The sequence below is a fragment of the Sorex fumeus genome, unplaced genomic scaffold, assembly GCF_029834395.1.
Source record: "Sorex fumeus unplaced genomic scaffold, SorFum_2.1 ptg000047l, whole genome shotgun sequence".
NCBI classification, from domain to species: domain Eukaryota; kingdom Metazoa; phylum Chordata; class Mammalia; order Eulipotyphla; family Soricidae; genus Sorex; species Sorex fumeus.
In genome coordinates this window covers 32,822,839-32,835,361 of record NW_026606104.1, presented here as the reverse complement: position 1 = coordinate 32,835,361, position 12,523 = coordinate 32,822,839, and the positions used below count along the sequence as shown (strand labels likewise).

The 12,523-nt window shown below is 47.9% G+C and overlaps 1 protein-coding gene across 3 annotated transcripts in view; it reads right to left on the bottom strand.

Moving 5' to 3' along the window:
- Window positions 1-12,523, bottom strand: part of KAZN (kazrin, periplakin interacting protein) — a 1,209,760-nt gene that overhangs the window by 425,746 nt on the left and 771,491 nt on the right. For all 3 annotated transcript variants that reach the window (XM_056122674.1, XM_056122677.1, XM_056122678.1), the window contains exon 3: window positions 3,789-4,008. In XM_056122674.1, the coding sequence (XP_055978649.1) occupies window positions 3,789-4,008 (220 nt within the window). The remainder of the gene's footprint in view (window positions 1-3,788; window positions 4,009-12,523) is intronic.

Here is a 12,523-nt window from a genome sequence, read left to right as displayed (position 1 = left end):
CATTAATACTTCAGGAGAGTTCCCAGAGTTGGAGTAACTTGAGACAGAAACAGTCAGACCTGAGGTGAGAGTCTATTTTAATGTAGGCTAGGGAAAAAATACCTTGTATTTATGTACATTCAGAAAGACTAAAAAAAGAAAATGACCTCTTTCTTTATCCATTTCTAACAGAGACTAGGTGATAAATCCCCAACACCAAAGAAAGATGCTACCAGCATCTCACCTGCATAGACAAATAAATATAATTATTTTATTAAAAATTAACAAATGTAAAGACTTACATATACAGTCTACTGGGCAGAGGTATTTTATGTTATCTATAGCTAATACCTATTTTGAATGGGATACGATGGCATTTAATTGTTTTATTCTATGCTTAGCAAAGCAACCCATTGAATCTAATATTAGTCATTTGCTAGATAAAACATTTTCAGAGAAACAAACTGCTATATTTCTCCCTCAAAGAACAGCAAGCATTTTAAACACATTTTTCCAACGATGTTACACAGGAAAACAGCTTAGAAATGTTACTTTAAACAAATCCGTTCTCTGGCTACCAACAACAAGACGAATTGGAACAAATGCTTGGCTCTGTTCTTTCCAAGCCTCCTTCTGTCCACCTGTCAAAGACAATTTTGACCCCACCAACCCAAGAGGCATCTTGGGAGTGATGGAATGGGTCCCGCTGTATGATGCCCTCTGTACTGTATGCCAGCATCCTCATTAGGGATTATCCAACTCACTTGAAGCTGGGAGAGAGAAGATGGGCTGGCTGCCAAGTGTTCTTTCAACACAGATTCCGAAAGAAGATCCTGCAAAGTGTCGAAAGCCCAGATTTTCAGCAGTTCACTTTCTAGACTGTTACATAGCAACCATGCCAGCTCACAGAAGGTATCAACCAAGTTAATATTTTGTTTAAATGATACACTGTATTAACCCTCTGGGAAAATCCAAGTTTCCTCCATCAGCTTACCTATTGTCAGATATCATCCACACAGAATATCTAAGGAGGGATTGACGCGCTTGTTTAATTCATTTAAAAATGGCAGAAAAAAAGTTGAAAATGGATCTAATGATTTCTTGGCAGCGATAGCAAAAGGTGACTGCTGCTTGTAACCATTTGTGCTAATATTATTAAAAGTACATTAGCATGCATTTAATATGTGCATAATGCCCTTTAGTTAAAAGATGGCTTTTACAGTTGCATTCTGAAAGATACTCATTTCATTCCAAACCTTGATTTGAAAAGTGATAACTCAATTGCACTAAATACTCTTAGGGTTTTGGTTCATTTGAATCACACCAACACAGACAAAATTAAAACAGAAGAGGAATTCGGAAGAGTAGACAGGAACCCCCAGGAGCTGAGCTGCTATGAGCCTTCCTGGAGGTATATTATAAAGGAGGATGAAGAAACCAATCAACCACACTTGAAAATTAACTTGCGAGAAACCACAACCTGTCCTTTAGGAATACAGATGCACTAGCAGAAGCCTTTCCACCTCTGCCCCAGCCTTGCAGTCTGGCAACCTGCTAGCACAGGTCATGAGAAAAACAAATAAACAAACAAAAAACCAAACAAGTTCGCAGAAGATAAATAATGTAAAAAGTACTGGGCTGAGGAACATTTGCCTTAGATAAGTAAATGATACCCCAATGGATTTTTTGGGAGGGGGGGTCGGGGGGAGATGCTGTTTTCTTTTCAACCATCACATTAGTTTAAATTCACATTATTTTGGAGGCTATGTGGCCAACAATTAAGTCGAGTTGAAACCTTCAACATTTGATTTTCTGATTACATAATCACCAAATGCCCCCTAGGAAAGGTTTTGAAAAGTACCAGTGGTACACAGAGGAAAAATCCAGATCACTCTGCATGCTACCACCCACAGCCAATCACTGCTAGAGATGGGGGGCATGCTCCTGGGGGCATGAGGGAGCTACTCATTTTGTATGTTTTTAAGGCTATCAAGAGATCCAAAAGCCATTTGCATTTCCACAGTCCTCTGCGGTTTTCATAGGAAAAAGCAAAAAAGAAGAAAGTGCCAGTGTTGTGCCACCCCAACAATTCAGCCATCAGCTAAGTATCTCCATGTCCACTTTGCGTGGTGGATCTTTCTGCACTGACCACCTTAGCACGCTCCATCTGCATCCAGAACCTGGACAGATAAAAGCAACTTAACTTTTCCATTGTTCAGTCCCCTTTACCATAGCTTTGGATTCTAAGCAAGACACCAGTTGTGAGCGCTTCCTGAACATTGTTATGCAGTCTCCCCTCCTGTTTTTTTTTTTCCCATGGTACCAGTGGAGAGAGCGACTGCCACGCACAAGACACAGAGCAAGGTCTCTGCATGACAGCGTAGCAGTTCCCCAGCACAGAAACCTCCCCACTCTTCCACCATTACGTCATGGCTCCGTGGGTACCAAATCACAGCCCCAATTCCTAAGACTTTTCATGGGCTCCCAAAGTGCCAACTTACTTGGAACGCAACACACAACTGATGCCTTGTACCCACACCCAGCACGCCTCTTCCAGCCAGGTAAGAAAGAGACAGAAACTGACCCAGAGAAGGATTAATGTAACAGATGCTCTAGAGTTAGAAGAAGCTCTTGAAAGGACAACAAAACGGGAAAATCCTTTTAAGCCACTGAACAACTGGTACCTGGTACTTTGTTAAGTGACACAGTTATCCCAAGGGCCTTCTGCCTGGGCTTTCCTTCCTTCCTTCCTTCCTTCCTTCCTTCCTTCCTTCCTTCCTTCCTTCCTTCCTTCCTTCCTTTTCTCTCTCTTTCTTGCAATTAAGGAGAGAAAGAGAGAAGGGGAAGGAGAGAGAAAAGGAGAGAGAAGAGAGAGAAAGAGGGGAGGGGGTCCTCTAAAGTCAGCTTTTCCATTTACTTTCCAATTCCCAGAAACCAAGGGTACTAGGGTACTAGGTTTCTGGGAGGCTTTCTCTCTCCACCTTTAACCCTAGTAGCAGATCTCAGAGCTTTCATTCTCAATGTCAGCACTACCCAGCTGTCCTTTTTCCCTCTCCGACTCTAAACTGCAAAGAGTCCCTCAAGCAGCGACTCTGGGCAGCACCATCCAAGCGAGCGGTGGCTCAGCCTTTGAGATCTAAGATCTCTCCCCCACTGAAAAGTGCTCTTGTTGGTGTTCCTATTTGCAGGAAATCTAAACTCCCTGCTGAGCAGAGCATCTACTGTTGCATCGATATATTCCAAAGCCTGCGCGATCTGAAATGGGGAGAAAATAAAGTCCAGATGCAACGGAGACAAGGGATTTGGCATTTACAGAGAAAAGTGCAAAACCAGTTCAACCCTCTACCCTAGGCGCGCGGCCACGGAGGCCTGGAGGTCTCAAGTAGAGGTGGGGGGGGAGAGTGGTTCCCCAGGAGGAAGGAGCCTTGGGGACCCGGAGGGGAAGGGGCCTTGGCATTCACCTTTGCCTGGAGTGAGAGCAAAGGCCCCGGGCGTGAAAAGTTTGCACCTCGAGCTGCAGGAGGATTGCGTGCCCCCTCCAAGGCACTTTGTCCCGGCAGCAGGGACCCCTGGGCGGCAGCGCCTCCCTCGTGCTGGCCGGGCACCGGCGTGACCGTGTGAACCCCGGCTTCGGTTCTGACAGCAGCCTGCGAGTCCCAGCGGCAGGAGAGGGGAGCCGAAAGGGTTACAGACCACAAAGCAGAGCGATTTCTCCGGGAGCGCGGGGGACGCCTCGTCCCGGGCCCCTCGCGGGCGGCCGGGGCAGTGGCCGGCCGCGGTCCGGCCCGCGATGGCCCGGTGGTCCCTACCTTGCTGGTTCTCCATGCTCGCCGCCGCCGCCGACTCCGCCGCCGCCGCCGCTCCCGGGCCCGGGCCGGGGCCGCCTCCGCCGCTCAGTTCCGCCAGTCTCCGGTTGGTGGCCGTGAGTTCGGCTCGCAGGTTGGTCACCTCCTGGCTGGCCGACTGGACCGCCCCATCGATGCGGAGCGCGAGCTGCTTATTGTCTTCCATCATGCTCAGGATTTTGGCCTGGGGGCGAGAGAGGTGACAAAGAGCTGCATGATGCGCGGGTGGAGGGGTGGGGGCGCGCGGCCCGGCGCCCCCGCCTCTACCTGTTGTGTCCCCCACCCACCCACGGCCCGGCTCCCCCAAGCGCCCCGACCCCCGGGCACGGGCGGCAGCAGCGCCGGCTCCTCGGGCGCAGGAATGACAGCGGCGCCTCCAGCCCGAGCCGCGGCAGAGGCGCGCGGGGGGAGGAGGAGGAGGAGGAGGAGGAGGAGAAAAGGGAGGTGGACGGAGCAGGAGGAGGAGGAGGAGGAGGAAGGGGAGGAGGAGGAGGAGGAGGAGCAGCAATCGCAGAGACCCCAGCGCCGGGAGCGGCTTGGAGGACACCGCGCGCCCGGCACTCTTTCAATGGAGCCTACCATTGCCACGCGCTCAGGAGGGGGCCGGGGCCGGGGGCGGGGGCGCACCCGCGGCCGCACGCGCCCCCACTCCGCGGACACACCTCCGGGAGGGCGGGGGCGGCTGGCGGCGGCCCTCGGGGGGCAGGAGGTGGTGCCCCCGACCCCGCGTGGGGGACGCGGGGTCCCCGGCCGGCCCTCCGTCCCCTCCCCGGAGCGTTGGGGCCGCCTCGCCCTGCTGAACTAGCGCCCCGCGCGCCGATCTGGGGCTGGGAAGGAGGTGGGCGCTTAGGAGAGAGAGAGAGACAGAGACAGAGACAGAGGGGTGCTCTGAAAAGGGGGCCCGAGAGGGAAGCGAGGATGGAGCTTCGGGGTGAGGGCGGGGACCGGGGCTGCTTGCTGGAGCTAGGGAGCAGCCGAGTTCTTGCTCTGCTGCTTCCCTGAAATGCGGCTAAGGACTGTGACAGCAGTGAGGAGCGACGCTAAGTGCCCTGCGTACCCCTCAACTCTCCACCCTACTTCCACCGAAGCTGCCGCCCCAACTTGCCCTGACCTCCCTCGGACCCCCTCCCCCCTCTCCTGCGAAGAAACGCTCGGTCCTTCCCCACGGGAGATGTTGCTTTTACCCTCCCCCCTCCCCCAGGCCTGAACTGTCCGTGGTCTCTGGGACCCGAGCTGGGAGAGCTGCCAGAACCAGGTCCTCGGCTGGGGCCCAATACTAGGGGTGAGCAGCTGAGGACCACGCCGGGAAAGAAGACTGGAAGAAATCAGTGAGACTCCTGCTATCTCCTCCCACTGGGAGTAAGAAGCCCTGAGTCTTGCTGCCTCTGTTTACCCACTCTCTCCTCCCAGACAGCAGACAGAGGTGACCATAAATGAATAACCATCTCGCTGCTCTTCCAGCCAGAGCACAGTCTTGGCATTTTTTTTTTTTTACTCCAGAATTCCTGCCACCAGACCCCGTTACCATGGCAAGCTTTATTCCATGCAAATAGGCCAATTTAAAATAGCCAGGGTCGCCCCCAGACACAGCGCTCCACCATTCCTGCTCTGTCCCTCCCTGGGACATCTACTCAGAGTCTGCCGCAGAAAACGATGTTGAGGGTCACAGAGGGCAGGCACCCGTCAGAGCAACAGCACATATTAGACGCCTGCTAATATGTGTACCCTGCTTAGCATCCATTGTCATCTCTTTGGAGTCAGGATGGTTGTTCCCATTTTAGAGATGAGGAGACTGAAGTATTGGGTATGGACCAGGACTGGAAGAGTGTGTCAGCTGATTCCCATTTAGTCTCACTGTGCCACTGTGCCTTGAAGTTAGATTACTGCCCCTCCCCCACCTTTATATGGAACCATAAAAGCACATTCCTGTTCCATCCCTCCAAGCCAGCTCCATCCCCTGTGACCACTAACGAGCTCTGGCAGGAGGATAGGGCAGTATTAGGTGGTGGAATGTGTGGCAGCAGACACGATTTTTCACTCTTTTCGCTTGACAGCTAACTGGTCAGATGGGGATTACACCCCTGGTTTAGACTCATTCGCACAAGTTCTGGCCCACTGGACAAACCAGGGAACTGAAGCTGCCTGACTTAGTGGTAAGCCAGGCTTGAGTTCTTTCAGTTCCTTCAGTTTTGTTGGCAGAGGGGGTGTGATCAAAATCAGAGAACTTTTTGGGTCTTTGAAAAGTGTTCTGCCACTGAGAGAAGCAGTTTGGGGACCCTGAAAAAGTGATCTTATCCACGCTGTATCCTACAACACCAAATTGTTGAGAATAGATTTTTCAAAAAACTGCATATAAGTGTTCACAGAACCTTATTCACCATAGGCAGATAGTGCTGGCATTAAAGCACTTACAATGCCCAGAAGATAGCCCCCATATGAACAAATAAACAAATTGTCGTATATTTAAACAACGGAATATTATTCAATCACCAAAAGAAATGAAGCGCTGATATGGCATTGTAGCTAAACCAAAAATGGACCAATTAGGTCTGCCACTCCCCGCTCCCCACCCCCATTAGAAAGCCAGGCATGGAGAGTCACACATCAATGATTTACTTTATGTGAAATTTCCAGAGATAACCAGTATATATGAAAATCATAGAGACAGAAGATAGACATTCAGCCATGCCTGCAGGGAGGAAAGCATGAGGTCTAACTGCTTTATGGCTACTGGATTTTATTGGGGGTAATGAAAATGCTTTGCAACGAGATCGAGGTTGTGGTTATACAAGCTTGCGAATGTACTAAATGTCACTGAATTCTTTGCTTTTAGATGACTAATTTTCTGTTATGTGGACAAAAAATTGTCAGCAGATATGCAAATACAAAAATAATGAGGGATGGGAGGGGTGTTCTTGGAATAAACCTGAGAAAATTCAGAGCAGCTCACTCCGTTTGGAGAATTGTGTGCCCATGCAAGTGTTTGTGGGTATGTGTATGTGTGTGCCTGAACACTTGCACAGCTAGTGTAGGACCCATCCAAAGGCACAGGGATAGATCTATTCACAGGCCTTCCTCCCACTTTCCTGAGGCTTCTGGTGGGGGAGGTTGGTCAGTTTTTTTTTCATGTTTCATGTGTTATTCATCTTTTGCGTCCTTGCCACCCAGTCTATAGTAAGTGCTCTGTAAATGGATGTGTGTGAGCGTGTTTGTACAGTAAACAAAGTGACCAAGTGTTACTCATTTTCCTCTTCAGTGAGATTATTCCCACACACCAGAATCTTCAAATCAAATCAAAGCAAAACAAAACAAAAAAGCAAAGACACATTCCTTAGGCCTCTCTCTCTCTCTCTCTCTCTCTCTCTCTCTCTCTCCCCCTTCACCCCTCCCTTCATGGTTGCCTCCTTTTCACCCCTCCTTTTCTTAGTAGGGCAAGAGAGAGAGAGAGAGAGAGAGAGAGAGAGAGAGAGAGAGAGAGAGCACTACTGAAATTCCTAGAGACTCACTTTAGAAATTCCCAGGGTCCCTCCCCGATCTTAAAAAATTTCATTTTTTGAGATTTTTTTTCTTAAGATGAAAAAGGGAGTTTTCCCCAGCTGTGTCTCCGTATGTTCACACACAGACCACATACAAAAGGATCTGGAAGCCTGAGAACAATTATCCTCTCTTCTCCACTTAAGCCATCGAGAAAGAAAGGGGAATGATTTACTGGATCTACTCTTCCCTCCCCCTTAACTTTTCCCACCTCTTTTCCTAGGTGATCCAGGTAACAAAACAGTCTAAATCTGACCTTTCCCACTAACATTCCTAGCAAGATGGAAGGCCAAGAACCTACCACTCTGCTGACATCAACATTTGCCATGTGAGCCTTCCTTCTCTCATGAACAGGGACCTTATAATTCAAAACCAAACTGAGACACTTGTGAGTGAATGAGGATATTATGAATATTTAAGCCCAGACAAGTGGCACAGATTAGAATTGTCCCAGGAAATCCAGTAGCTGAACTATAATCAAATGAAAACATTTTGGAGATTACACACTCCAGCTTCTCCTCTAGACTGACAGAAATGGAGATGCAGGCAGTGGATGGGGGCCAGGCAACAATGTTGGGTAAAGAATTGGGAGGGAATCAGGGCCAGAGAGATAGTATAGTGGTTAAGTTATTTGTCTTGCATGTGGCTGACCTGGATTCAATTCCCGACATCCCATATGCCCCCCCCCCCCCCACTGCCAGTTTTCGTAGTGTAGTGGTTATCACATTTACCTCACAGCGGGTAGGGCGTTTGCCTTGCACACAGCCAACATGGCCGACCCGAGTTCGATTCCTCCGCCCCTCTCGGAGAGCCTGGCAAGCTACCGAGAGTATTCGATATGCCAGACACAGTAACAACAAAGTCTCCAATGGAGACGTTACTGGGCCCGCTCGAGCAAATCGATGATCAACGGGAGGGCCTTTACTTTACTTTACGTATATGGTTCCCCCAGAACCACTAGAAGTAACTCCTGAGTGCAGAGCCAGGAGTAACCCCTGAACATCACCGGATGTGACCCCCAACCCCCAAAAAAGTCAAAAAGTAAAATAATTTTTTTAACAAATTGCAAGGAAGTCAAACCAGAGATTCCAGAAAATGGACCATCCAATGGATTTGCTTCCTGTCCCTTGGATGGTCAAGCTCCTGACAGAGTGTGGGTGACACTTGCCCACACATAGAGGGGATCCAGGGCCCTGCACAGTCTTTACTCTCACTTCCTCTTCTTCCACTCCCTTCCTGTTCCTGGCAAGCTTGCTGGGGTCATTCTTTCAGACCTCAGGGCCTCTTTTCTCATTTCTGCCTCTACCTCTGATTCTTTTTAGCCCCTAGAGTTAACATTCAACAATTCCTTAGTTTGTAGCACATTTCACCATTAGCCACCATTTTGCTAATTTGAAATGGAGTTTGAGGCAATTTGAAGAAGTTTCATGGGTTTTACTTACTTGCAATCAAATTCCTGATCCAGAGTCCCCAAGGCAGTCCTGCCTATTCCTTGTCCTGGATTCCATGGAAGTTGGAAGAAATAAATGGCCTTCTTTGGGCTGATTTGACCATGGCCTGTTACAAATAGCCCAGACTCAGACTGCCATCAATGACCCTAGGAAGTCAAAGTTCATGTCCACTTTTTCCTTGATTATAACCACTGTTACATAAGAGATGCTTTTCCAAACTGTCTTGGAGAAGCAAAATCCTCTTTCCATCCTTCATAACTTCATATCCATGCTGATACTTGCTTTCTCACTAAAACCTCTCTTGTCTTTGATTGTAAACAGGGATTCAAATCATATTTAACTTTCCAAGATACTTTCTAGCTTCTTCTCTTATTTTAGCCTTGCAATAATTCCTTTGAGAAAAGGAAGGTAACTGGAATCTACATAGGGAAGATTAAAACACACAGTTAAGAAGTTTTCTCTGGGCTAGAGGCAGTACAATAGTTCAGGTGCTGGCCTTGCATGTGGCTGACCTGGGTTCAATTCCCAGTACCATGAGCCCCTACTTGAGTGACCCCTGAGCTGAGCACAGAACCAAAAGTAAGTCATGAGTAAGTATGTCATGGGCACACTCATGATCATAAAACTGGGCTGAAAGGTACATGAGAGGGGGTCCATGCCAGTGGATCTTTCCTCCACTTATCTCTCAGTTATCCAGAAAGATCTATCAAGTGGATGAGGTGGGGGTGAGAATCTGCATTCCCGTGGTGACCCTGTTTACTTTCTGGCTCAGCATTCACATACGCTGTCCTTCAAGGTTCAGTTCATGCATGGGGCAGGGTGGGATGGGTCGTGATCTGAAAGATAAGCCAGTGTGATGGATTCCTTGACTCTGAGAAACACACTGGGCTGTGCCACTGGCTGCCCATGGAGCTTGCTGTGCTCTGCGCTTCAACTCTGAAGGTCATTCCTGAAAACTGTGCTTCTTACCAGGCCCTGAAAGGCACACCTTTAGACCTTGGACTGTTTCCTTTATTTTGAAAAGTGAGGAGAAAGTCTCTTGCTACAGAAGCCTTAGAAGGGGTGTGCTAAAGTGTAGACCCCCAAAGCTTCCTTCCGGGCCGGCCACATTCATGGGGGTGATTCCAGATAGCTGGGCTCACAGAAAGCTGCCCAGGAGTGTCCATATGCCCCAAGGAGACTCACTGCCTGGGCAGCCTTGGGCAGGTGTTCAAAATTGACAACTATTGTGTGAATACAGAAATGTGAATACCCTCCCAAGCCTCAGGAAGCACTACGAGGCTTTTCCTGCTTTCTCTTTTCTGTGTGCTGCTGTCCCTGGCTTCCTCCCCTTCTCTCCCCTGAGTCCCGGGGGACTCCCCCTCCTCTCTGCAGATGGATGCTCTGTTTATTCCAATTGTCACCAGCAAATCCCAGCCAATCTAGAAATGTATCTTCTGTACATTTACATGATTCACTTTGGCTGAGTGGGTTTGAACATGTGCTCTAGGGAAAAGGGTAAAGCATCCCTCAGACAAGGGGTCCAGGCCTCAGGGACCCGGATAAGAAGTCCAGGAGACAGAGACAAAGATGGAAGAATGTGCAGGCAGGGAACCTAACAGCTAGGCTGAATTCTCCTTCCCAGCACTGCTCCTCAACATGGCCATTAGTCACCCTCATCACCACAGCCATAAAATGGAGGCACAGAGGAAAAAAGAAACAGGAGGGAAAGCAGGGCAGAGGATTGTGGGACTTAGGGAGAGAGTCCATAGTGAGAAAAGAATGTATGTGTACTGGTGTTGATTATACGTATGTATAGAGACTATATAGGAAACATAGAGGCATATGTGTATACTGTACTCACATAGCATACACAAACACAGATATAGTTTATTTGTTGGACACACACATATATAATAATATACACAATAAACAGTATATGCTGACAGAATATATAGAAGACACCTCACACATTTGTGTTCATGTGTGGATATCATGTGGACACAGAGCACATTCATTGGAATAGTGACTTTCCCCTCTAGACTTCTTGGCATACATACTGTACATGTATTTAATCAATCAAGTCACTTCTATTTTTCATTTTCAAATTATTCTTTAAGAATAGCTCATAATTCAGAATTATGAAATTGCTATGAAATTGATAAATAGGAAGTCTACACATTAACCATAGACTTAAATACATAAGACTATATATTTAAAGTGTCTATTTCTATTTTTGTGTGTCATTTTGGGACCATAACCTGTGGTGTTCAGGATTACTCTTGGATCTGTGTTAAGGGGTCACTTCTGGAAGGCCTGGGGGACCATTTGTGACACTGGGTATTGAACTTGGGTTTTCCAGGTGCAAGGCAAGAGCACTACACATTTTACTATTTCTACAGTCCCAGAAGTGTATATTTTTATAGATAGAAATAAAATTTTTCCCTGTTGGATGTTCCTTGATTTTTTTGAATCAACAACTTATTCCATGCATCATGAGGCTTACAAGGGAGCTCTACTGATGGCCTGGCCATTTGACTCCTGGTTTTATCACAGTCTCTGTTAGTGACACTAGACTTAGGGCCAGAGCCAGGTAGAGTACATGAAACATGCATGCCCACTTGTCGAGAACCATCAGGACACCCCAAAGTCCTGTTCCAATGCTCACCTCCACCCCCGGTAACTTGTTTAATCTTCTGCCTGTTAAAGTACAAGTGTCCCTAGGATTGGGTGCAAATTTTATTTTCTAGCACTCCAAAGCTGTCTCAAGTTTCCCCCAGCGAAACTAAAATTAATGACATCAAGACAGCTAGTCACACTTTAGTTTAATTTCTTATCTCAGTGAAGCCCCTATTCTAAAGTTCATTGACAGAACATATTAACTGTCATCATCTGTGATCTCATCTCATCCTCTCCCAGGAGAGGAACCGCTTCATTGCAGGGTGTTAATCTCATTCTAACCAGTTCTATGACAATGGATAAGTCACAGAACCGAGCCTCATCTGGTCTTATTCATAGAATGGCATAATATTGCTATTGACTTCATAGACTTGTGGAGAAGGTAAATAAGATAATCAACACAGGTGAATCCTGGGAAGAATAACGGTTGTCAATGATGCCGACCCAGAAGTTAGAGATGGTGGTGACGGTGATGGCTACAGTTGCAATGGAAGCTCCTATTCTTTAAGACATCCATCATGGCTATCTACTGTGCTCATCTGCTTTATTTCCATTAACTTGGCCTAAATAGCACAGCGGTAGGGCATTTGCCTTGCACGCAGCCAACATGGCCGACCCGAGTTCGATTCTTCCACCACTCTGGGAGAGCCCGGCAAGCTACCGAGAGTATCTCGCCCGCACAGCAGAGCCTGGCAAGCTTCCCGTGACGTATTTGATATGCCAAACATAGTAACAACAAAGTCTCCAATGGAGACGTTACTGGGCCCGCTCGAGCAAATCTCCTAAAGCTGAAGATAGGCCTATTTTCCCCCCTTTCAACAGACCTGGAACAACTGCAGGTTTAAAAACTTGACTTGTACTCATCCAGTATAAAGGAAGTAGTATCAGGTTGAGCCCAGGTGAATCTGACACTCTGACCTCACCGTTCCTTTCTTCCCAGAGGAGGTGGTCTCATCCCTGTATGCAGAGATGTTGTGAGTCTCACTTCCAACCACATGCCTTTCACTCCCTGTGAGGCACTGATCTGGGGGAGAAGCATCAGGGGAGTAGCTGCTT